The sequence below is a fragment of the Copadichromis virginalis genome, linkage group LG1 (assembly GCF_057382275.1).
Source record: "Copadichromis virginalis isolate Kocher_CV1m ecotype Utaka linkage group LG1, C_Virginalis_male_GT1.1, whole genome shotgun sequence".
Taxonomy (NCBI): domain Eukaryota; kingdom Metazoa; phylum Chordata; class Actinopteri; order Cichliformes; family Cichlidae; genus Copadichromis; species Copadichromis virginalis.
In genome coordinates this window covers 16,198,296-16,225,431 of record NC_140618.1, presented here as the reverse complement: position 1 = coordinate 16,225,431, position 27,136 = coordinate 16,198,296, and the positions used below count along the sequence as shown (strand labels likewise).

At 38.2% G+C, this 27,136-nt stretch overlaps 1 protein-coding gene across 1 annotated transcript in view; it reads left to right on the top strand.

Annotated features, from left to right (window-relative positions):
- tspan15 (tetraspanin 15) overlaps positions 1-27,136 on the top strand; it is a 41,925-nt gene that overhangs the window by 5,690 nt on the left and 9,099 nt on the right. The window contains exons 2-5 of the mRNA XM_085452664.1: positions 7,774-7,959; positions 8,953-9,027; positions 14,304-14,399; positions 25,751-25,867. Coding sequence (XP_085308790.1) covers positions 7,774-7,959; positions 8,953-9,027; positions 14,304-14,399; positions 25,751-25,867 — 474 coding nt within the window. The remainder of the gene's footprint in view (positions 1-7,773; positions 7,960-8,952; positions 9,028-14,303; positions 14,400-25,750; positions 25,868-27,136) is intronic.

The following is a 27,136-nucleotide window of genomic DNA, read 5'->3' as shown; positions in this document are numbered from 1 at the left end:
TCACAAATTGTTTGTTCCTGTCATCTGAATCTCAGAGAAATGTAAAAGCAGCTGGAGTTCTTCCAATAACCTTCCCGGCATGTTCCCAAGTTTGCTGCTTTCTTTTTGATTGATTGATTGATTGATTGATTGAATCTTTATTTTGAACATGTTGAAAAAGTATAAAAAAAATAGAATTAAAAGAGACAAATGAACAAAGCAAACAAAAGGAAAACGAGCAACCACAACTCCAAATAACGTCCATGTTCAAAAAGGAGCAGGAAGAAGCATAAGCTTATTTAATCCCACCCCTTTTCCACTATCTAGTATCAATAGACTACAGAAATACCTCCTTGCAATTACATTATGTTATGTGTAATTTTTTTTTTAATATATACACATATATGTTTCTATCCATACATACGTATATACACACATACGCACATGTACACATTTTCAATAACCCCATTAACACCTCAAGGATACACAACCTACAATTATTTATATATATACACACACACACACACACACACACACACACACACACACACACACACACACACACACACACCCATACCAACAAACCCGTGCATGCGCACACACATGAAAATATTAGACAAGAACACCCTATCAAATCTCTACCTTTTCCCTGTACCCTGTAAAAACCATATCCTTAAACCGCTTTTTAAACTGCGCCATGCTTGGACATTGCTTCATATCTTTACTTAGTCTTCACTCCACACACAGAGATGCAAAAACTTTTTAATGTTGTACGGATACGAGGATGTTTTAAATTTAATTCCCCCCTCAAATTGTATCCCCGTTCCCTTTTAGAAAACATTTTTAGAATATTTCAGTTTGCTGCGTGAAGTTATTTGCTGCTCTTAACCTTTACTTATCCAGTGAAGGTTGACTGAGCTCACTAACACACAGGAAAACGCTGGGATGTCATATTTTTGAATTTTTGTTGCGTTTACTTTGAGACCATTAAAACATTCATCTGTAAAGCCCAAGGTACAAAATGTAAAAACTCAAATGCTAGCTCGTGCTCTGGTGAGATCTTTGTCCACTGTTCACAAGAACTCTGCCTACAGTGTTGGAGAATTTTGGTCTTTACCCAAATCGTCCTCATGATGAAGGTCAAATTTGTCATTTTCACTCTTGACACACTGATTTATTATTTAATCCAGTCTAATATTTTCAGTGTTAATACATTTTGCATACAATCATGATCTCATTAGTCATGAGCATTACTTATCTTCCACATTAGTAAGTCATGCTTTGGGTCTTCCTAACACCAATATCCTGAAATTAGGATCATGGTCAATGCTATGAAATGCTGATATGTTCCCATATTTTCATTCTTTTGATTTCTATAACTGACCGTGTAGTTGTAAAACTCCTGAACCCATATTTGGAGGTGATCACAGATTATTCGGGTATATATTTACCTCAATGATGCAATGCTCAGAGAAATTTGCAAAAAAACCTCAAGATCTACATCACAGACTCCACAGGCCTCGGCATGCTACATTTTAAAGTTCATGACAATACAAAAAAGACTGAACATGTATGACTTGTTTGGAAGGGTTACCAGAACAAAGCCTCTTCTCTGTAAAGAGAACACAGCAGCACAGTTGGGTTTGCAAAAATGCATCTGAACAAACTACAAGGTTTCTGGACAAGGTCATTTGGACATTCGAGGCCAAAGTGGAGATGTTTAGCCACATTTGGTGATTAACAAACATCTCATAGGAACTGTCCACTAGTGGTAGAGGGCTGAAGCTTGATTTTAACTTCTTTATATGCCAGAATACTCTATCTAAATGTGAGGCCATCTTTCCAACAGCTTAAGCTCGGCTGAAATTGGCTCGTGCAACAGGACAATGATCTCAAGCATAGAAAAAAAATCTTCAACAGAAGATGTTGCAGCAGCCCATCCCAGTCCAGACCTGAACCTGAATACATAACTGGATGCCCACAGTCCTCAGTGAACTGAAGCAACGTTGTAAAGAAGAGTGAGCCAGAATTCATCTGCAATGATGTAGCAGACAGAAAAATTGTCTCCAGAAGGCATCACAGACCCTTTCGCTATTGGTTTAGCATTGGCTTGAGGTCAATATAAACACACAGATCTGGATGCATATTTATTAGCCTTTATTATAATTTGAGGGGTTTTTGTAATGCATATGATCATTAACCAAAGGACTAGAGAAAGATTCTAACATTTTGTGATAAGGTACATCAGTGTAAATTCATGGAAACGTGGTATTTATATATGGTACACTTGCCTACTGCGCATTAAAGTCCATACTGACAAGGAATAAATGTGAAAGATGGAAATCAATGCAATAACTTGTGAAAAGAGATTTTTCATCCATAGACTGACCTTTTTAGAGGAAAGCTCATCAAAGTTTTTAGAACTGGCTGTCTGGCCACAATTAATAAATATGCTAGAAATTTCAGACAGGTTAGTAAATTGTTCTGTTATTTGTTAGATATTTACATCTGGGGAACAAAATCCACATTTACTGAGCTGCTGGACTGGCTAAAAATAGCCTATGATGTCATTCTGAATGTAGATGACAAGATTTCCTTTTCTCTCAGATCTAACAGGTGTTCTGATTATCACATAGGGAAAATATGAGAGCCAGTAGTTTACAGATATTTGTTAGTTCCATGTTGGTTTCTTAACTCTGCTTTAGCTTTAAAATGTCTCCAAAAGCTAATTTAAATTAGGACGCAATAGCAGTGACAATCCTAAAGTTACATTTCTTTTCCTTTTCTGTCTGTGCTATGTCTGCAGATTGTACCCTGGTTTCAAAGCTGCACTGCATGCCTTTATAGCTGTGAGCTGTGTCCAGTAATAGCACCACGAAGTTGTTTTAGCAGAGTGTAATAGGTTATAAACTACCACTTGATCTTGGCCTAATGCCCTGAAACTGTTGCCGAGCCATCTGCAGCTAAGTGCATGATGATAAACAGTGTGTGACCCGTTTTATTTTATTTTCCCGAGTACGTTTGTTAGAAATCTGTTTGCATGAATCAGAATGATCCTCAAACAAGACAGACTCTTTGTGGAGATTATCACTCTTGACTGTTGACATATTCTATCCTTGGCAGAAATTTCAAATTGCTGTTTAAAAGGCTCTAAGTGATCTCCTCTCCTCTTGGCTGAATGGAAGCGAGTTCGTGGCGTACAGGCCAGCGGCCAGTAAGAGACCATAACAGACACCAAGCAGGGACATGTAAGGGAAAGGCATCATGGTGGATTATAAACAGTGTCGGACCTTCTGAAATCTGCATAGGCCCCCCCTCCCCCTTTTTCTCTTTTGCTGTGATGTGCTGTGCATCTCACAGGATGGCTGAAATCAGATTGGGAGGGGGGATGGCGGCAAACAGCAATTAGCAATATGTCATACAATGGTGTTTGCAGAAGCAATATGCCGTGATTATTGGATCGTTTAGTCTGCTTCTCTGCTCACGCCATGCATTTCCCTCTGCCTCTCGCTCACTCTCTCTCTGAAACATTGCTACTTTGATATTTCTGTCCACAATAAGCCAACAAGGCAGAATTAAAGCGATGTTTTCTCCATTTCCTCCTCTGATCTATTCAGTACCAGGGATAGCGCCAGGTGGCTTAACACAAATATCCTAAATTTGTCTGTTTACAGCATACCTCACAAGCAGAAAAATAAACCAGCTCTTCTATGTTTTCTCAGTAGCAGCCTTCCTGATAACAAGCTTCAATTATTATAGAAAAACAACAATTTCATTACAGTCATTGCTTTGAAAATGAAATGGGGAAAAGTTATTTTTTTCAGGGTACAGAAGAGAAAATGCTTGTTTTTTTGGTAATGGATATGTGGATGAATATTGCAAGAAGTCGTGCTCATTTTAACCCTTCCAGCATGCAAAAACAGACCAAATAACTGAAATCAGTATAAATGGATTGTTGCAATTTGGCCAGTTTCCACTTCAGCTGCCGGATCCTATTTCAGGACGTGCCATGTGCTATTTGGCAGTCAGTGAGTTTGTATAAATGGCTCTTTTAATTTTAATTTAGCCTGGAAGTCATTGTTGAAACACACCTGGGCATTTAAATTTGTTTCAGCAAATGCATAGTTGTTAACATTTAGCTGCTGTTATTGAGAAACACTGTTCTCAGACTGAAATTTAGTTTTATATGGTGCAAAAGCATTTGCCTCATAACTGATTTTTTTTCTTGTTTTGTTTATTTGCATATTTTTCACACTTAAGTGTTTCAGATCATCAAACAAAGATGACGTGAATAAATACAAAATGCAGTTTTGAAAAGGGGGGAAAAAAAGTTATCCAAACATACATGACCCCATGTGAAAGGTAACTGCCTCTTAAATCTAATTCTGCCACCATTTGTAGCAACTGCTAATGAGTCTTTCATGTCCATGTGCAGGAATTTAGGCCCACTCTTCTTTGCATACTTGCTTTAATTCAGCAACACTGAACGATTTAAAGAACGAACAACCTGTTAAAAGTCAGGCCAAAGTATCTCGCTTGGATTTAGACGTTTCGTGACACTACCGCCATCCTGCATAACTCTTGGTATGATGTTCGTTTTCATAAAAAGCTTCATCAGTTTTACGCCAGATGTAACGGGACTCGAACCCTTCAAAAATGTAAACTTTTGTCTCGTCAGTCCTCGTCAGCTATTGTTGAGTTTCTTTAGATCACAGCATGATGTGATGCTTATTGAGATCCCTGTCCCTTTGTTGAAAGTGCTGCAGCTGCTATACCATCTTTAAGATAACTGAAGATGAGTTAGTGAAATCGTACTTCAGAATTGGTTTTAGTAAAAAGAAAATTATTTCTTCTTTAGCACATAAACACAGTGTGGTGATAAATAGAAGGATGCAGAAAAGATGGTGCAGAAAGCTACAATAGTCAGAAGGAAAGTACACAAGCCTGAAGGAGTTGGCCTGATTTGTACACAATGAAATAGCTGGCAGTGGACAGATGCAAGGATATTGATGGTCACACCGTCGTGCAATAGACAGGACGTATGTTAAATCACAAGACACAATCAGATGGCTGATCAGTTTGTTTCACTAACTTATTTACACAAGGCATAAAATTATCACTAATATATATACATTTTTTTAAATGTTGCCCTAATACTCCTTAAGAAAGATGTGACCATTTTACAAATGATAATGATCAGAAGGTGGGGAAATACTTCACAGCACTTTATTAGCTAGATTGATATGCATAGAATAAGCCAAATATTTGAGGTTATATGGTGCAGTTTGCTCAAAGTGTGTCTGTAATAAACAAATAAACATTTTCAAAGTGAGCCAGAAGAGTATAGCACACACACAGGCTTGCTTTGACACAGTAGAACAGCCTGTCGTTTCTAAAGATAGGATTCAAAACAGCGTCACGTGAGGTGGTGATAAGTTTCCTCACGGTGTCATTTTAGATGCAGGAACCTGAGGATGTCAGCGCTGGAAACACCGCTGTAAGGGAACAACAAAAAAACAGTTTTATATTGAGACCGACCACTCATTCAGACGTCTACACACTTGACCCGGCTCCTCTCTGTGCAGGGGTTGTGTTGTGTTTAAAAAAAAAACAAAAAAAAAAACCCCAAGTAATTTGGGTGAGCTGACCCTTTGTGCTCTCCCCTCTCTCATTTTGCTCCTCCTAGACTTTGACAGGTTTGTTTGCTGATTGCTTAAATAGCTTCTGCCACTGTTAATTTGACTTAATTGACCTTTTGATTAGGGTTCTCATTAACAATTCTAATGTCTACACAGGAGCCTTCTTGTGATATATTATTCAGCTGGCGTGCAGCAGTACGTGGCTGTTCAACAGTGCTTCTTTCACAACACAACAGAAAGAATAATGGAGCTGTTGGTCTTTATATGTTTAAAAATATACCTATGTTGAGGTATAATTATGTGAATCCACTCTAAATGGAGGTTCTTGAGCTAAACCGGCCTTGCAAGTTTCGCTTGAATCGAATTGAAATTTATAGCATTGAGCACAAAAAGGGACAAAAAAACCCCACTAATTTCTGTCGAGAAATATAATTTGCTATTTGTGAAAGTTTGCTTTGTTCATGTGATACTGCTCTGTTTCACAGGAACATCCTGCTGAGTTTCCAATTATCAGTCCGTAATGCCAGTGCCCGGTTTCGTTTCTACCCATCTTTTGTCTTTAATGGGAAAACTAGCCTTCTCCATCCTGATGTGATGACTTTGTATGGATGATTGGTTACTTGAGAACTTAAAACTGAAGATTGCTTCTCTTTCAGTTCTCTTCAATGACAAAGACAGAAAAGTGTGTATTTATGGCTGTGTATAAACAATCTAGGCAATTTGCTTCACAGCACTGATGGTTCTTAAATGTTCTTTTGAATTGATTGTTGAATTATGTTGGAGTAATGTGGTGAAGGGAAACTCGAATAAAGACACTGTGTGCGTGCATGTGTCAGACTATACAAAACTTCAGAGAACCTAATTAAGAAACTATTTTTTACAATAACAACGCTGAATTATCTGTTACCATAGTCCACTACAGTCTGGCGATTATACAGATTATAATTGCTTAATTTATTTATCATTTCTTCTTCGGGAGAAATTTCATACCCTTGTAGCTCTACAAGGGTATGCCTATAATTATGTCAGTGTTTGCCAGGATTTCTTTTGTTGTTGTTGTTTGATAAAGAAACTATTAAAACGCTTTATACAATTGGCTTTAGAAATGGACAAAAACATTTTTGCTTCTGTATACCACCAAAGTGGAATTTAAATGAAACATTCATGATTTGATTGAGGTGCAGACTTTATGCTTTATAGGCATATAGATTTTTATGCTTGTTGTTGAGGTTTCTGTCTAAATCAGACAGACTCACATGGACCATCATCCATAGACTGTACATGAGAGATTGGGAGACTGGCACAGCTTACTGGTGTGAAAAGTGAAGTCAGTGTGAAAGTCCTGTTAAACTGCATTTTATAATTATTTGCTTTAGGGTGAGGCTAACGTGTGGTTTACAAACTGCTATAATATGAGTGTGCAGTGTCTCTTGGTTTCTTAGTCCGATTCACCTCCTGGTCATCACATACAGTGTGAGGGCTACACTAACCAACAGGTGATGTCACAGCAGTTACATTTATGTGAATACGTTTGTGTGACTTGTTATTAGCTGACGGTAGATGTATCCACTGTGGCCCATCTTTGTGGTTGTTTGAGTTCTTGTTACCTTCCTGTCAACTCAAAGCTAATTGGCCTTTCTCCTCTGACCTCCAGCATCAACAAAAATCCAAACCTATCTGTCCCTGTGTCGAAATATTAATTGCCTTATTGTTAAATCAAGCATTGACTGTGAAAACCACGTTTTTTGGGGAAGCAAAGTTCAATTTCACTAGCTATATCCAGCCCTGATTACTGCTGGACCTCCTGAATCAAGAAATCACTTAAATAGAACCTGTCTGACAAAGTGATGTTGCTGTATTTTCCTTCTAATATGTATGACCTTAAACTTAAGTATTGTACGCGTCTCTTTCTCTGTTGTCTTTGAGACCTGGTGGTCTAAGCACTTTCCATTTTTTTTCCACCTCAATATTCCCTGCTAAGTGGTAGCTGACGAACATGTAATTGTGGAAATTAAGCTTTGGCCCACTGAATGTTTTATTCTCTTAGTTATATTTAAATCTGCAGAAACTGAGCGAATCTAGAAACCTGCTGGTTTCCCATCATGTTCAAGCTGATGACTAATCTGTCCTAACTGCTTCGCTTGTGTGTTTCCAGCTAATAGGCGGATGTATCCTGGGTATTGGCATCTATGCAGAAGTAGAGCGACAGCAGTACAAGACACTGGAGGGTGTGTTTCTGGCCCCATCTATAATCCTGATCCTACTGGGCATCATCCTATTTGTTGTTTCATTCATTGGAGTCTTGGGTTCCCTGAGGGATAATATAACTCTATTGAAAGTGGTGAGTGGTGAAGTATTGGAAATTGCCTTTGCATCATTGTTATTTGTAAAGATGCAAATAACCCCCCCCCCCCCCCCCCCCCCCCACACACACACACACACACACAGTTTAAACTAAACCAGTCTGTCTTACTTTCTGGGATTTAAAGAGAGACAAACAAACAGAAAAAGCTGTTACTGGATGAAACTGGTTGAGAGTTGCATGATGCTGCACCAAAAACCTAGTTGGAATTGCTTTGCTAGCAGATCGTTTGCTTATAAGATGCCAACTTGTCTGCAAACACTTTCCAACTGAAACTGTGTGAAGAGTGTGACACAAACCAGAAATAGAGATTGTTACGTTTTGGAAACATGTTTGTTTCACTGGTAAAAGCACAACTTTTACTTCAGCTGTAGCAACGTGCTAGCAACCAAAACAATCAATAGGAGGTATTTGGTGCAGCATCACATTTGCAACTGATTTCATCGCCAGCAACCAGTCAGACAATGTATATTTTCCCTAGCGACTGGAGGATGCTCACACCGGTCTCTAAGCTGGAGTGAGTAATGGCTTAATTACACTAAGGAGAGTCATTTGACATAATGTACTAAATTTTTGCTTCTGTTATGTACTAAAACTATAGGAAGAAATGCAATGAACTGACTGGTGAAAAATCAAGACACACTGTATTACAAATTACTTAATAAGCAACTAAACAACTGGAGTCACTGCCAGATGCAGGAAAAGACAAACATGGGAAGATGGCATCTATATTCAGGATTTTATGAAAGCACAGAGCAAGACCAGAGTGTTCTGGTCACTGGTTGCTTTAGAGATTAACTAGGATAGGAAGGAAAGGTCTTTCTGTATGGACACAATACACAAACTGTTAAAAGATGCACACAAAGGCACTTTAGAAAACGTTATCTCAATTTTTTTTTCTTTTTTTGGGGGGGGGATATGCTTGAACTCAATAGAACAATGAAATTCATATTCTTGTCTGGTGCACCACAGTTCATGTACACCCTGGCAGCGTGTCTGCTCCTGGAGCTGGTTGGAGCAATCTTGGGGCTGGTGTTTCGCAACCAGGTGAGTTGCCTCAAGTGTTAATCAGTTCCCTACCATTTTGAAATCCTCTGACTTCAGCAGGTGGGCAGTGAAGGCATGTGTTTTATTTCACGTAGCAGGGAGCAAGATAACAACCAAAGCAGTCTGACACTGACAGTCTGCTTACCACGAGGAAGAGATTCACTCTAGCCAAGAAAAGTAAAGCCACATTATGTAGTTTAATTTGATTTCTGAAGTCTTATTCTCTTTAACATGAGATAAAGCTGTTAAAAGCTGTTTTCCTGTGACCAATACAATAGATTAAACTTGCACAGGATCAGAATTCATATGTTTAGAAGAGTATGTAGAATTATCAGTTGTCTATGTGATATTTATGTCATCTTTCACAATGTCTCTGTATTTTGCACTTTTAATATTTCCCTCTTAAGTCCTTACTGTCTCTGCCTTATGATCTCTGGCTTCTTCCAACATAGGTCATCATGTCTGTCAATACTTTTTAAACCAGAAAGGAGCAACTTTACATGACATAGAAACTCCAAATAGTTAAAATGTAAAGAATGGAAAGTTAAAGTCAGTGATTGTTGGAAATTACTGCAGTGTTGAATGTCAAACTGTCTGCAATAAGGCACTGCAGGTGGGTGATTCAAAATGCAGGGTCTTGTCTAATGTAGAGGCCCCCAACCCCGAAGTGTAGAGCACCTTTTAATGAATCCTGTTTAGACAAGAAAACTCGATTGCCTTTATTTGCTGTGCTGAGGTTGTTCCTGCTGCTGCGTCGTACCAAGAGATTTTAATGGTGCGCCATTTAAAGGCAGTTGTTAATAAAAGCAACAGAAATTGAGGCTTAATCATCAGGATTGTGATTTTTATTTTGTAATCCTTTTTTATGGGGAAGGCTCAGTTTTAAATGAAGTGTAAAGGGGACCAAAATGAGACACTGTGGGAGGCTCATTTGATTCATCAACAAATTCTTAAATGAAAAAACAACAACAACCAATTATGGCTGCATGTTGTAAAATTTATTTTATATGAAACAAATTATCAAACCTCCACCTCTTAATGATTTAACTCGATGTAAATGAGGCATCAGGGTTCTGTACTCCAACAACACTGTTTATTATGCTTTTATTAAAATAATGAAAATGGGTCCACTTCACATGGATTAAATTTGATGTTATGTAAACAATAATTTTCTGTATATTTAAAATAAACTTTGGCTCAAACTAAAGGAGGTTGTTCAAGCAGAATTACAAAAAAAACCAAGATCTGGATGTAAATATGTCGTTTTTTGTTGTTGTTTGTTTTTTAGTTAGTTTTTAAATTGTAATCCAAGCCTCTCTAGATGAGAGGTCTAAAAAATAATCTTATAAAGTTAAAGCTGCAGGGTTTTGTTTTTTGTTTTTGTTTTTTTTAATCATAATTACTAAAAAAGGGCTAACAACAGAAGGTAGATAAGCCAGTAAATCTAGGGTCTGTAGTGTCTGAAGTCCTCTTTATCAAAATCAACATAACAGAAATAAAGCAGGAAAAATAGACCCTCTGGACCCATCAAAAAAACCAAAAACACAAAATCCCCACACACACATACACAAAACACAAAATAATTAACAACTGTTCAACCAAAAATTACCGCTGCACTGGCTGGACGGTGTGTAGAGGAAAGGAAAGCACACCAAGGGTCCTGCCCCCTCTTTATTGCTTTTCAGTTAATCACACCAGACCAGCTACACCTGAGAGGAGAGCACAACGCACCGTGAGTCACAGATCATTTACACACCATAACCGGCACGAAGGGGGAGATAACATTGACACGACTTATCTCCTTCTCATTTGCATGTTACAGCGCCGTGTTCGTTAGGCATAAAATTCCTCATATAATTTTGTTAAATGAAAACCTTTTGATAATTAATTTTGAGGGGAAAAAACAGAATGGTGTTAATGGTTATTAAAATTACAGAATAAGTTTGTTAGGTGCTTAGCCTCTAGTCCTGCCCTGAGAAATGAGGTTTGCACAGAACACAACTGGTGGAGGATGATAACTAATATGAGCCATGATCAAAACAAGATTCGCGTTAATCAAGCAAACATCACCAATTCTCTGATAACATCCTGACGTCATTGGGTTTTCTTTATAAATAGCTCACTCTCATAAATATCTTGATGTGGATTTGTAGGGAAGAGCTTAAGAATCCTTCTGTCCTCTGCTGAGAACAACTCCACACCACATAATTTTGTCCACAGCCCCGCCTAGTTTTAATAAATTCTGCCAAGTGGTTTTTGCCTAATCTTTCAGACACACGGGTAAACAAATGACAATGGAAACTTTAATTTCCCTGAGGCTCAACCCGTTTTGACGATAAAGGCTTGTGTTTTATTTAAATCTATTTTAATTTTTATGTCAGAATATATGACAGAATAGAATAATCCTTTAATTGCCCCACAAGGGGAAATTTGGCTGTAACAGCAGCCAGAAAGACACATATACAACAAACAGGACACAGAACAGAAACATACAAAATTTTTCTTACATATTTACATCAAGGACAATGGGTTACTATAAACAGAGTGCCGTTATTAAATTAAATAAAATTAACTACAGATAAGAGGCAAACCAGGTTGTAGTGCAAATCGGTTGATTAAATTATTGCAGTTACAGCGCAGATGTAAACATCTATGTTTGTTGGGAGCAGTTCTGATTGTACAGTCTGACAGCTGCAGGGAGGAAGGACCTGTGGAAACGCTCCTTCATGCATCTAGGATGCAGCAGTCTGTCACTGAAGGAGCTCTGCAGTTCAGCAACATTTACATGCATGGGGTGGGAGACTCTATCCATCAGAGATGAGTCCTTCTGTCTCCCACCACCTGCACTGGGTCCAGGGTGCATCCCAGAACAGAGCTGGCCTTCCTGATGAGTTTATCCAACCTCTTCCTCTCAGCTGCCAATAAACCGCTGCTCCAATATACAACACTGTAAAAAATGACAGATGCCACCAAAGAGTCATAGAAGGTCTTTAAAAGCGCTCCCTGGACTCCAAATTCAATCACAAATCTGTTGCTGTCTACAGACACAGAAAATCACATCTACTACTTACATCCAGCAAGAGCCTCTTAGACGTGAAACTGAAATTCCTCCACCTCCCAGATGACATTCTTTGTTAATGAAGCTTTCCACTTCAGGCTCACAAACATAAGATCTGGGACTTGACTCTTTGTTTCACCCTCCTCTGCTCAAAGTTGTACGACTGAAGGTCACCTACTCTGGTCAGAACACAAAAAGGCTCCACTTGTGTTGAAAAAATGAATTAATCATTAATCTTTTTGAATTTGAGTTATATTTATTTAATTCCCTCACTATGCTCTGTGTGCTGCTCTTTGAAACTTTTGAACATTAAAGGTTACTTATTGCATTTCAGGTCTGACACTCTCATGTAGGAAACATAGAAATTGTTTTAATTGGTTGCCAAATTAAAGTGAAATTAATTTCACTGATTAACTGACTGATTCTTAGTGATACACTGGTCACATTTTTAATCTGTTCAGTGTAAAACCAACTATAACAGATTTCCATTTCCTGCATCACCATCTTAATGCATATGGATTTTCATGACAAGGCGTACTTTTACGATGTGGCTCAACAGGTTGCACGTATGAAATGTTGAGAGCACAATCGAGATTTCAATCTTTAAAAGAATCCCTGAAAATGGGCCAAGTGATGGAGTATGTAGACTTTCAAAAATACATTTTGAACGTCTACATACTTATTTTTGGCTTCCCGTTTTAATTAACATCCTGTTTGAGGAGATGATGCCCTTTGAGCTCTCGTTCTACAAATGTGCACATCGTACTTTGGTTTAAATGTGGGTGCCTTGTCCCAGTACATCCACTGTCAACACCTGATATGTTCAAGAGGGGAAGAAAAGAAATGAAATGAAAAATTAAATCTCTTTTAATCTCTGTGGCTCTAATGGAGGAGGCTGCATTCTCGATTCGTTATTGTCGGCAGTGCTTTGAAGAATGAAATAAAGGAACAATATTAGGCCTAAGTAAAGGGTAAAAAAGAAAAACAGCGCTTTGTCGCTTTCATCGCCAATGAACTATAAATAAGACTAATGTATCAGAAACAGAGTGGAGAAATTAGTGGAGTAAATGAACCGTTCCCTGAATGAAAACATTTAATGAAAAGCTCTCAAAAAATTCTCTTAAGAGACCTCCAAATTATAAATATTTATGCCAAGTGACTGTATAAGCTTATATATTAAACTTAATGTAACCCCACAGCACCAGATTGTGACTGACAGATGTGAGCGGTCAAGTTCGCTCTCATTTTAATATCCTGGTTCAGTGAATCAGTCACCTTGACTTATGATAGCATTTGCTCTCAGCAGGCGCCTGTTTGACACACTGATTGTTGTGTACCGAAATACCCTTTAACATAGAGGGTATTTTGGTACACAACACACACAATTTGAGTGTGATTTGATTTGTGAGACTGGTAAACTTATGATACGTACGATGGTCTTTCGTTCTACACGGTGCATTTCAAGGTCCTGCACCCATCCGTCGGTAAACTGTACCTGGGCTTGTTGCAGTGACCTGAAGTTACTAAACTTCATGAGTGTATGCACTCACTCCAAGAAGCGTATAATTATAAATATGCATATAAATATGCTAAGATGAGATAGCTGACTTCATCTAACTAGCAAATGTTGTCCAGGCTACGTTGGTGATACAGTTTTTTTTAATGTGTATGATATTTTTGTCATGCGATTTTAAAGCCGGTCCTACAACCGCATCCAAGAATAACATGCAGCTTATCTCAGAACTGTCGGTGAAAATTATTCTTGGAGCTAAGTTTAATTGAGCTGCATTTTAAAGAGGTGCAATTTCACAATTTGTGTATATTTTCTAAGTTCACTATTTTGTCATGTGTTGAGAAAAACACAGATTTAAAAATTACATGGTCTAATATTTACATTTAGCATATAACTGCAACATGCTTTTTTTCGTTTTTTTTTTAAAGACTCGAAAGGACTTGAAATTCAAAATTTCAGGCTTGTGACTTGACTCGGACTTTTACACCAGTGACTTGAGACTCGACTCTGACTTGCCTGACATTACTTGAGACTTGACTTGAGACTTGAGGATAAAGACTTGAGACTTACTTGAGACTTGCAAAACAATGACTTGGTCCCACCTCTGCAAGTAACTCTACAGCTCCACTGACAGATGTGATAATCTGACTTTCTCCTCTCCTGTACTATTCACAGTTTTGCGTTCTTTTTCTAACTCCCTCACAGGCGGAACGTTTATTGAACAAGAACATTCGAAAGGGCATAGTAAACTACTACGATGACTTGGACTTCAAAAACATCATGGACTACGTTCAGAATAGGGTAAGACGACTCTTAATTTCCTGTTACTTGATAAACGTCACCTGTCTTTTTTTTTTACATACGGACTGTATTAATCACCCAGAAACCCTCAGGACTTTAAATAAAGTCAGAAACCAAAGTTCCTTGACTTGACTTTAGTAAATCCCCAAATACACAGCTTTAAAGGATAAATAAATATTACAGCCTATACCTCTCCATCTGTACTAAGAGTGATTTTTTTTTTTTTTAGATCACTGATCTGTTTTAATAGTTTTAAGGGTTAAAGCTATGCCCTCTAATCTATAAATTATAAACTAGAATTAAAGACATGCTTCATGTGTTCTTAAAGATGCGTTAAAGAGTCAGGTGTTTAGCTTTTTTTTTTTTTTTTTTTTTTTTTTCTTTTTTCTCTCTCTCAGTAGGTGCATGTTGTTGTTATAATCCCTTTAATGACAGCTATAATGTGACAGCCAAGCTAGTTAGACAGAACTAGTATTAGCTGGTAAATATCCCGGTAAACACTCACATCCTGTTATGGTCATATCTAGTTAAAAAAACTAAAATGAGGCCAGTGCGCAGACTATGGGTGAAGTCACAGTAGTGGTATCCATCTTTTATGTATAGTCTATGTTAATAATCTCCTGCAGTAGAGACAAAGCCTGATTATTATTATTATTATAAAGCTGAGGATTTTTTGTTGTTTTAAAACTGCACAACCAGTGAACCTGAATCCTCACTGAAAATTTTTAGTTGCATCGCTGTGCATGACCATCAGAGCACACCGAGCCACCATGCACACAGCCTGAAGCTGGAGATCTCTTTCCCAGCTTTTATCAAGCATATGGTAATGCACTGTAGGGGACAGCGGACTGGTCACACATTGAAACTAGCAGCCAGCTACAAACTCTGATTAGCACAGGAGAGGGGGCATATGTTCTGCACGCTACAGGCCTTCATCATTTTAAGGATTGTGTACTGTGGATTTGTGGCCTGATTGCGTGATAGTTGCAGGCTGCTTGAATTCCCTAAAGCTATTGTGTCTCAGGTGATTTGGTGGTTTAGAAAATTGGCTGAATTTTTTACACAGTTGTGGACTGGCAGATTTAACAGCATTTGAGCATTGTCCATGAAAGCTACAAGAAAGATCTTTGTGTGCATTTGGTCAGGTCCAGATAACTGATAACGGGTGTTTGTAAAACTTTCTCAGGATGAGAAACAGTTTATGCATGTCGATCTTTGAATGGAGGATACTGGCTTTTGCTTTGATGGGGCTTTGTCTCTGTAATACACCGAGCACACCCTGATCTGTTTCAGGGTTAACACAGAGGGGCAGATGATGGTTCATGTGCACAATCATACTTATGGACAATTGTGGAATGACCAGTTAATCTCACATTAGTCTTTGGATTGTGTGAGAAAACTGCACTACCCAGAGGTTACCAAAGCAGGGACGAGGACAGGCAAACTTTACTCTATACTAGCTGGATGTGTAAATTGATAAATAAGGCATTTATACTGAGAGAACTGTTGCTCACTCGATAATTTCTCTTTTTTAACCAATCGCTGTAAACCCTAGAGATGGTTGCGTGTGATAATCCCAGTAGATCAGCAGTTTCTAATTCGACAGGTCTGAATTGCATCAACAAACACGCCACCTTAAATCACATTTCTTCCCTATTCACATGTTCAATTTGATCTTCAGCAGGTTATTAACAGGCAGCGGAAGAGGCCTAATAAATCTGGTCAGTTTATAAAGAGAGAATGCAACGAGAGTTTTAAAAATTAATATCTTTCTCTTTCACAGAGAAGGTTTGTTAATGCTGGAGGAAAAAACATCTGACAATAATGCATGTGCTTAGTTGGTTAGGACAATTGGTTGGTGTATTTATTTTTGTCAAAGATCAGCAGCACCTTGGTTATGCAGATCTTAGTTGGTTGTGTAGAAAAGAAGTGCCGATTAATTATCTGTCAAAGCATAAAAGGAGCCTCTTTTTTTTGTTTTGGCAGCCGATTCATCCAGTGACATGTTTGAAGAACTTTATAGCAGCAAAGATTGCTTCAGTGATGTTAGAAAGCCATTTAACAGAAGCCTGTAAAGGTTTTTAAAGCTGCTTGCTGGGCCCGTTGCCCTGCTCTTAGAGAGATTAAGTGTTTTTCTGAAGAACTTCAATGGAAAACCATGTTTGAAAAAACAAACTTGGAGGGCACTGAGACTATGTTCTGAACTTATTTTTGTTTGTGAGAACGGTACCAAATTCAGTCATGCATTTGTGTTTGCGTCGTGTAAATGGTGACATTTTTCTCTGTTCCTTTCATATAAGATTTAAAAAGGCGTCCCTTTGTTGTCGGTGGGTAAGTGAGAACAACTGAATAGGAAGTTTATGTTGCGTTTGTCTGTGAGCAATCAGAATATTTCACTGCTCATACCAGGTCTGTGCCCTGTGAGCACAGTTCTGTATCCAGCAGTGTTTTTAATGTTCTTCTACATTATAAAACCATCTATTTTTTTATTTTAATGTGTTCTGTGTAATGTCGTCCCGTGTGCCCGCTGAACTCTGGAAAAGCTCATATCCAGTAAGAAGAAAAAAACATTTCTAATGTGTTTAGATGGCACCTCCGTCTGTACTGTCAGGTTATTTTATTTTTGTGTGTGTGTAATGCGAAAAGGGTCAGAGGAGTCTTTCCTGCAAAATGCCTGAAGGTGCTTTGAGTGTAAACTCAACAGGAGGCATCCTGTCCCAGTCTCCATGTAAATAGCTGCTGATGTTTTGGATGGGGCTACGTCTTAGCCATCTGTCATAATTGCAACAACAAAGAAAAATTGATTGTCGGGACCAGTTTTCAGGCTTGAAAACGCCCTCATGCCTCAGAGCCCGAACAGTTGCGTCAGCACTTTTCCTTTTCTTTATTTTTGTTATCGAACCGTCTCTGAATCCAAAAAAGGAAATCGACAATCCAACATTCAGAGCCGGGACACACACATTGTTTAGTCAGAGGAGGCAGAATTTAATTTCTGCCATGCTATTTTTCTTCCATCGCCTCTGGTGACAGTCAATGCTGGACTCATTGTTTTCTGTTTTTCTTGAATGTGTCATTTCAGAAATGCATTTTGAAAGCTCTTAGCATGTGGCACAAACATTCGCTTTGGCTGAAGAATGAATTAATTGCATTAAAATAGTTAGATTTCACAAAAATCTCTAATAGGATAAAAAATATAATGATGCTTTTAAATCCGAAAGGTCAAAGCTTCACTTTCATAATTTTCTGGAAGTTTCTCACTAAAACTATTCTTACAGCGAAATAGTGACCATTATTCACATTTGGTAGGATGCCCAACTGGTGACACCCTCTGTGAATAAAGGACCAACTTTGATGAAAATTTGACACTTTTTTTTTTCTTGCCTGAACTTCCTTAATTAAACCATTGCCTAGTTTCAAGGTTATACCTTTGAGTTTCTCCATCCATCCATTCATTTATCCATCTCTTATATACTGTGATGGGTTAGAGGCAGGTTACATCCCTGGACAGATTGCCAGTCTATTGTTCAGCCAACACAAAAAAAATGGAAGAGAATATTTCCAGTTAACCTCACATTTATCAGTATGGTCAGCTCCATAGATTTATAGATATTTCTGAAGTCAGTAGGGGCATGGATCAGAGAAAAGAGTAACTTGAGCAGAGAAATAGCTGTGTGAGTACTATTTTAAGATGGACTTTAAGTGAACCTCTCCTTGACAATATTAAAATCTGATTCTGTACAGGTTAAGACATCTTCACTTTAATAACTGAGATAAGACTCCAAATGTAGAGTCACTTGAAAACAAAAGCACACCCACTTTCTATTGTAAGAGTTTCTGTATCAGGACATGTTAAAAATAACCTGGTCCTTAGCAGGTTCTAAATTTCGGTAAATACAACCTCAAGTGAACTAAAAAACGTGTCATTTTACACCATGTCATTATTTAATTAACAAACATTAAGCTGAAATGCAGAAGCAGTGTGTGGGAAAATGAAGTACACTCTTACTGCTTCCATAGGAATGGGGAAGTAGGTGTTAATCAAATGCTCTTGATTAAATGATCATCAGCAAGCGTGACCACCTGTCTGAAAGCCGAATTTTTGCCAGTTTGCTGGTCCGGAGCATTCAGGTCTTTTACACAATGCCAGCAACGAAACACATCAACAGTGATGAAATTAAATTGGAGAGGTTTAGTCTTAATGGATAGCACCGCATCTGGCAAAAACCAAACACAGCATATCAGGACAAAGAGGCGGTCGAGGGGTGATGGTTTAGACTGGTTTGGAATTGGACCTGGACATCCTGCAGTCACTGTCTCGACCATGAACTACTCTGTATACCAGAGTCAGATGTGAGGCTACATGTCTATCAGCTGAAGATCGTGCAAAACCGGGTCCTGCAACAGGTCAATGATCCCAAGCACAGCAACAAAACTACAACAGAATGGATGGGAAAGAAAAGACTTGAGCGAGCTGTGTCACCAAATGAACTGAAGCAACATTCCCCCACCTCATGTGAGAGATTGTGAGAGACTGATAAAGTCGCACAAAAAATTGCTTACTTCAAGTTCTTGACGATTGGCTCTACAAGCGGATGTGGAATGACTCTAGGGTTCAAACTCCAGACTGTAATAACCGCACCACCACTTCCTGTTTCTTAACCGAATAAAGCAAGTAGGACAGGCATGGGGTCACATAGAAGGGTTCTGCATATTTGTTTTTCTCATTACATTTACACACTAACATAGCAGGCGTACACCTGAGCAAGACCAAGCAAAATCCATCTGAGGAGTTGACAAAAGTTAGAGTTGGGCCTTAAGTCTAATTTCCATTTTTTTACAAAATAACTTTTAACCATTTCGTATCTGAAATCTTGTATAGTGTCTGAAAGTGTGACGCTATCACTGGTTTTACTGTTAATGGCTCTTCCTTTGACACAGAATGATAAATGTCACATGAACCACAAAATAATTGATCTCTTAGTTTGAAGCATACTTAAAGATGTGTCTTCAGTGACAAACCACATCTGTAAGCTTTTTGTTCCAGCTGTAAAGATATTAGGAAACATCTCATTCTGAGCACAGAGTTCATGTATAAGTGGTAGGTCGCATCATATCCGGTATTAACTCGATTTCAAGCTGCCCTTTCTATCCACTGTGCCTCAGTATTGTAATGGAGATGTGACATTTATTCCACCAGTAAGCTGCCTCTTTCTTCGCCCCTGCAGAGGAGACAGAGGAGACATTTTTCTCACACAATTACATGCATAATTTATCAAAATAGTTGTCATATTATTGACCACTTGTTGGTTTCATTGCCAGGAGCAACAATTTTTCATTTCCCTCATTAGATAATACCTTAGTCACTGCAGACACTTGCTTCATAAAAACAGTTCAGCTTGAAAACGTCTCATCATTTGTTAACCACAATCTGTGCTGCAGGCACAGCAATAAATACCCCCACAGCACTGCAGCCGGGCTTTGTTGTGTATACCAAGAAGTGTTAGAGCACTTCAAACAAAAAAGTCATTCAGGCAGACACTCTTTCAAACGCCATCTTTCCCGAGTGCTGCATGTTTCACTCAGAAGTGATCATGCATATTTATAAGCAAATTCTGGATTCATCACGGAAAGCATTGGCGCAATTTAAGCATAGCAGTTGTGCATAGACATGGTAAATTTCATTAAGAGACAACTGTGAGCATAACATTAAAATTCATCCAGTGGTGTCTGTCAATGAAAATATAATAAACACAGAAACATAACACAAAATGCAGTAACAAACAAGAAAAGTACGAAGTCCATTAATAAATCTTACATGAATGCACAAACACTAACCTTTGCCATCCACTTACTGGAAACACTTGTATTCATTTTCATGGGTTGAGGTAGAGACATTGAACTTATATTGCAGTATGGTTATGATTATATGGAACATTAACAGACCTGAAAACAAATCTTCACTAGATCTCCTTTTCCATCCATCTAATAGAGTTTAAAACTGTACCTATACAAATGTACTGAGTTATTACAGCACTTGTTTTTTTGTTTTTTGTTTTTTGTGTAAATGAAAAAATACTATAATTTTTGGTAAAAGCAGAGAAAACTCATTTTCAGGAGCTATATCAGCCTCGGGGAAGTGGGTGAACTGGTTCCCTGCTGTAAAAATTTCAAGCAGCTGGTTTTACAAGACCTACTGGTTTGATGGGAACTAAAGCCCCAGTGACACACTTTTAGAGTCCAGACAGTGAACCTACCGGTATGTATTACCGTAAGTCACTAGGAAAAAACTGTATTCTTCAAGGTTGTTTGGCGTCGATAGGTGCAATTTTTCACAAACCGGTATTAGGTGCTGCATTGACAACTACCGTGCTTTGGTTGCTAGTGGTTCTTATGGAAGCCGCCAACGTCTTTGCAAACTCTCACTACTTAATCTCCAAGCAGTAGTGAAAATATAAGAAAAATACATTGGATTTAGTTCTAAGGCACAATGTTTACTTTGAAGAATGAGTTGCAAGCCAGAAACACTTCAAATTTTTCACAACTGTTCAGTGCTTCATTAGCAAGTGTTTGCATACAAGTTGCCATCTTCCATGCAAACTATGGGCAACTGCAGCAATCTGTTAGTGAACAAAAGAATTATATGCAAGTTTTTGGTGCAGCAACCTCTTTCAGTGACAGCTGCAAACCATTCGTCAACTTGGTTGGGCAAAATATTTTTGTAGAAAAAGAGGCTGCCAGGAGATGGCCAACCTCTAGATCCTTGTGAATGTCATTCTACTGAATTAAATCAGACTCTACAGAACTCAGCTGCCAGACTTTCAGCTAGAACGAGGAGACAAGATCACATTTCTCTTACCTTTTTACACAATGTTTAGCATTGAATTTAAGATTTTACTGATTTCTGTTAAAGTCTTTCATAGCTTTGCTCCAAGCTACATTTCTGACCTCTTAGTAATTACCATATGCACCAGAGGTCTTTTGCCTGTTCCAGGGGCCCAACTGAAAACTCAAAGGGACAAATCTGAAACAACCTGTCTGGCAAAATCAAGTCAAGTTGGCTTTATTGTCACTTCAACCATATACAGTTTAACAGTACACAGTGAGGCGAAACAACGTTCCTCCAGGAACCAAGGTGCTACATGCAACATAAATTTACAACATAATTTAACAGAAAAACTCTAAACTAGCTAACTAAGAGGCCTAGTTAGCTGGCTAGCAGAGACAAGACAGACTGACCTAACATAAATTACAACATAAATTAACAAAAAACTATCTAACTATCTAAGGATGACTTTTTTTTGTTATCAGACAGCAGACAACAAAGTGCACGTGCAAATGTGCAAACAAGAGCAGCAAGTGACAGTGTGACAAAAAAAACCCCACAACGTAACATAATAATAAGGTTTTGTGATGATGAGTTGAGGTAGTGGAGGAACAGTAAACATTCCTTAGTGTAGCAGCAAAAATTAGGAAGTGCAGAAGTTAGTGCAAAAAGTCCAGTAATAATATTGTGCAAAAGAGCATTTACAGGTTGGTGTGTACGATGGTTTGGTGGTGTAGGTCAGTGTGTTTGCACTTGTGTTGATTAGTCAGTCCAGTCTCAATGTTTTGAGGTAGTTGAGTTAAGCTGAGAGTGTGTGTGTGTGTGTGTGTGTGTGTGTGTGTGTGTGTGTGTGTGTGTGTGTGTGAGTGAGTCACTTCCTTGAAATCATCTTTTAAAAAATACTTTGATGAGAAAGCTTTTCCCTCCCCTTAAATTTACTTTAAAGTGTCTTTTTTTCCCCCTCTATTTGTTAATTCTGTTTTATTCTGTTGCTCCTGTGAAGCACGTTGTAATGTGGAGCTTGAACAATGTTATATAAATAAAGTCATAATTATGGTTATTATTAATACAGTAACAATAGTAAGTGATCCTGAAAAGTTTAGCAAACTTTTTGAAAAAAAACACCTCAGTCTTTAACCTGTAATCACACGCTCATTATGTTGCTGTAATTGCAACCCACGCTTTGAGCGGTTGGCTCAGAGGGGGACTTAACCATACGATTAGTCACAGTCTGCATGCAAGCAGCTCGTCATCAGTCAGCTGGACAGTCACAAAATTAGTCGCTTATTCTGCAAATATTTAATTCCAGGAGACTTTTGGAAATTTAATCACAATAAAAATAAATAAATAAAATAAACTCGAGCTACCAGCTTATTGTTGTATACCTCTGCAAACCAGCTCAGCTAAATATTTTGTGAGGGTGACTTTTTGACCAATTAATGTTTATACAAATTCCTGACATGTCACATTCATGAGGATGTAAACACACAGAATTCCTTCAGCCACACACTGGGGGTGAAAAGAGAGAGAGAGAGAAGTGAAGGGAACTGATTTAACAATTACTCCATGAAGGCTCTGTAATTGTCGAGGCTGCCAGTTTAAGAGCTACGGACAGATGGACAACCCTAGAACATAATGGCTTCGGTCATGACTGTCACCAGTGAGGGTCATAAAAATAAATGTGTCACATCACTTTTAAATGACTTTGTATTTCAATTTCAACTTTAGTAAACAAACTGTTGTGTAATCCATCCATCACTCCCACAAGTCACATCAGAATCTCAGGAGATGGACGTGTTTTGAAAAGATGCTTCATTTTTATGTCATGAGGCTGCGTAATGAATTGAACAGTCTGCTCATAGACGGGATTAGATTGGGTGATACTGCACTGTTGCACCTACCACACTGAGAACTCTGTGTTCTTATATTAAGTTTTTGTTTGTTGTTGTGGCTTTTTTTTTTTTTTTTTTTTTGGGGGGGGGGTTTGTGTGTGACCTTTCTTTGGGTCTTGACCCAGTGCTGGAAAAACAGCTGTGCAGAATCACACCAACAGAGGAGGGAGTATTGCTTTGGCAGACTGGCATCATATCAGCATACTGATGACGCCGCCTGACAAAGAGCGCTCTCATATCTATTCATTTATTCATCGTCCCTCTTTATCTCTTGTCTCATTCTCTCTTTCTGCCTCATGTTCTCCCTCCAAATAAAATATTAGATTCAATAAGTGACTACCAAGCAGAGGTACCAGTATTGGGCTCTGCTTCGCTCATTCTTTACTCTCTGAGGCAGCTGTGCAGTTGCTATCTACCCCAAGTGAAAGCGTAAATCAAACAAAAATAACTGAGATGTCAAACGGCAGCTGTAATTTACTCCGAGTGCCATCAATTGAGACATATTCCCCATTTTTATATTCAGATATTGAAAATCCTTTGGTACCAGATGTCATTTATATTGGGTCTAATTTTGTTTTTCTTTCTTATGCTAGTCAAATACAGGCGTAACTCCATTAACAGCTGTATCCCATTAATGCTAATTGTTAACTGAGGCGATACTGCTATGACAAGTTCATTTGCATTTCTTGTATAATGAGAAGTGCCAATTTAAGGCTTATGTCCTATTTTAACAGTGAGTTTGTTCTTCAGCACTGCCTTAAAAACTGTCACTGTTATTGTCACTTTGGATGAAAATGGGAAATACAGTTCAGCACACCAAAGCATCGGTGTGGCAACTTTTCCACCCTGTACGATGAAAACTGAGCAAAGAAAGTGCACCTTTGTGCCTTCAGCAAATGTAAGAAGAGGTAAATGAAACGAATAAACTGATTGCCTAAGTAATAAACACAGAACACTTAGGAAATGCCCCCTGAACCACCTTTTCTTATGTTGTAGATGCATAAACACTACAAATTCTCATTTTGGCTTGTTGGTTGGTGGTTGCTGGGAAACATGACATCATAATAAATTGTGCGCAATTCAGGTTTACATGGATGTAAATTAATGTTATTTTTATGAAATAAAACAATATTAGGCTTTTCATAGGTCTTGGAGCTAGATAAATGCTACAAATGGGTCATTTTAGTCCATTTCTAGTTGGTTGCTAGGCAATGTTAAGCCATCATAAAATGTCACACATTATTTAAGTATATCTGGATATAATTTAGATGTTATGTGCATAAACAGTATGAATGGGTCATTTAAGCTTGCTGGTAGGTGGTTGCTAGGCAATGTAATGATGTGAAAACCTTCAGGGTCCCAAGATGTACCTGTGTGCCAACTCTGGTTGCACAACTGCTGATCATTTAGGAAGAGTTTGGAAACAAATGAACAGAGCTTTTGTGTATTATACTGGATTTTGTGTTGTTTGTATATTGAAGAAGACTTAAAACTTTATTAAATACGTTGTTGTCTTACTAACGCTAATGTGTTTTCCCAAGTTTGTTTGCTGTTGATTTGTTTAGGTTTCTTTAGTCTCTTGAGAGTTTGCAAAAGAAGAGGGCAGTAAAAATGACTGGTGCAGCCTCTGCAGCCACTTGTTGATCCCACAACACGTGGCTGCAGGTGATGACACATAATGATTCACTGTTCTTGTGAAGATGATAATTTCCAAATTTGATGCAGGTCAGTGAAGCAGCAAATTCTCTTTGAGTATTCCAAATTAGTCCTTTTATCTCCTCCTGGTGAAGTATTTTGTATTTTCAGGTTTTCTTTCGAAATGGGAATATTTTCCTCAGATCTGAATATTAACATAAATTCTGATACATGGCCTGTGATGTACGAGCCACCTGTCCGGGTGGTATCCTGCCTCTCACTGAATGACATCTGAAATGGGCCCAAAACCCCCGTGACTCCGAATTGGATTAGTTATTAAGGAAATGGATGGATAGACAGATGGATGGACTTGTGCCGGAGTCGGCTCTGAGTATTTTGTACACAAACAGGCCAGCACTTTACAAGACAGGGACAAAGATGCATCCCCGAGGAAGAGCTTACATTTCTAGTGGGAAGGAAAAATGCATCTGCTCTTAAAAGTAATGAAGGAAGTAGATATAAGCAGGTTTTTGGATATGTGCAAATATCACAACACCTACCGACCTTTTCAAGAATGTGGTAGAAGGAATGAAAGGGGGAAGCTGTGTTTGCACAGTCAAATAAATTTGCCACCAGTGGAAAATTGTATTTGGATAGTAAACACAGCTGCATCTGAATGTGAATATTGATGGTATAGTTTACCTCATTTGTCTTGTAAACAGCTCAGTAAAATATTTTGTACAGGGAAACGTCACTTCTTCAGGGGAAAGCCCTTCAATCTGCTCCTTTGAAATTCTGGCTGAAAGGAAAAGTGTGAGAGAGAATCAAATACTAACCGGATGCCAAATGTTGTTAATTGTGATTAATTTCATCCTAAAATGCTACTTTTGGCATCATGCCAGCACAACATAGTTAGTTACTTATTGACTCTCTCTGTCTCTCCTGTGTTTTAAAACCACTTTCCTTTTCCTTCTTACCTTTAATATTGTCCTCTTTGTCAGTTTAAGTGTTGTGGAGGTGAAGAATTTAAAGACTGGAAAGTCAACATGTACCACAACTGTAGTGCGCCTGGTCCGTTAGCCTGCGGTGTCCCATATACCTGCTGTGTTACTACTAAGGTAGGTGTCATTATTGATGGTCTTACCACTACATCAGCTGGTACAATATATGCTTTTCTTGTTGCAATAATACCTCTTGTATTACCAGTTTCTATGCATGATGCTAACTGCTTCTGCCTCTTCTGATAATACTGCTATAGCACAATTTATGTTCAGCTACTACATTTAAAACATTTTTATTATTATTATAATTACAAGTACATATTTTACATGGTATATAACATTTAAATTATGTTTTTTTTTTAGAAACTACTTGTGGGTAGACTTTTACATCCATCATGGGCATGAATGTCATGGAAATTTAGGGCATTTAATGGTTTCTTTGAACAGCTTTTGTTTTTAATGACCGGGTGGGGGGAACAAGAATTGGGTGCATAAGTTTGAATTTGAACTTATATTGCACTGACTACAACCAGTAGTTTTTCTTTTATCAGCATTAAAATGATTTGTTTGACAGCACTCATCAGATTGACCAATATTCAGAACAAGGGAAATCCAAGGAATTCAGCAAAAATCTAAAGTGGAGACTAGTAGATTTGAACAAGTTGGAAAAGTCGCTTGGAGCCATTTCTAAACAACTGCAGATCATCAGTTCATCAGTTCAGACGGGTCTATGTAAGCACAATTTATCTGGAAGAATGCCAAAACTGTCATCATCACATAAGAAGAAATTGGTTGTAGGATGTTCAGAATAAACCGAGGCTCAAATCTGCTGTGAACTGGAAGCCATATGCCTTTTGGAGAAAGGTTTTATGGTCAAAGACTGAGCTTTTTGACTATAGTGACAGCTTGAGGTTTTCAAACTTTCAACTGTCAAGCACGATGGTGTCATGCTCTGGGGCTGCTTTGCTGCCTGTGGTACATTACATCACACAGAGTAGATGGAATAATGATCGATGAGTACCTCCAAATTCTTCAGCTTCATCTCAAATCAACAGCTAGACACTTAAAACCAAGACACAGATGGGTGTTCCAGCAGGACAATAACCCCAAACACTCATCAAGACTGATTTGTGGTTTGAAATGTTGACCAGTTTAATATATGTGTGGATTTGAGAAAATCCTAAAATACATTCAAACTTGTAAACCAAATGTTAAAAGACCAAAATGACACTGGCATTTATCATCTTAAACTGTATCTCATGCTGACCTATTTTTAATGGGGTCCAGTTATAAAAACATATGAAGCTAGAATACATTAAGTCCCCTGTAAAAGAGGATTGCACATATTTAACACACCTGTCTCTTCACTGGAGTTGATGAACACTT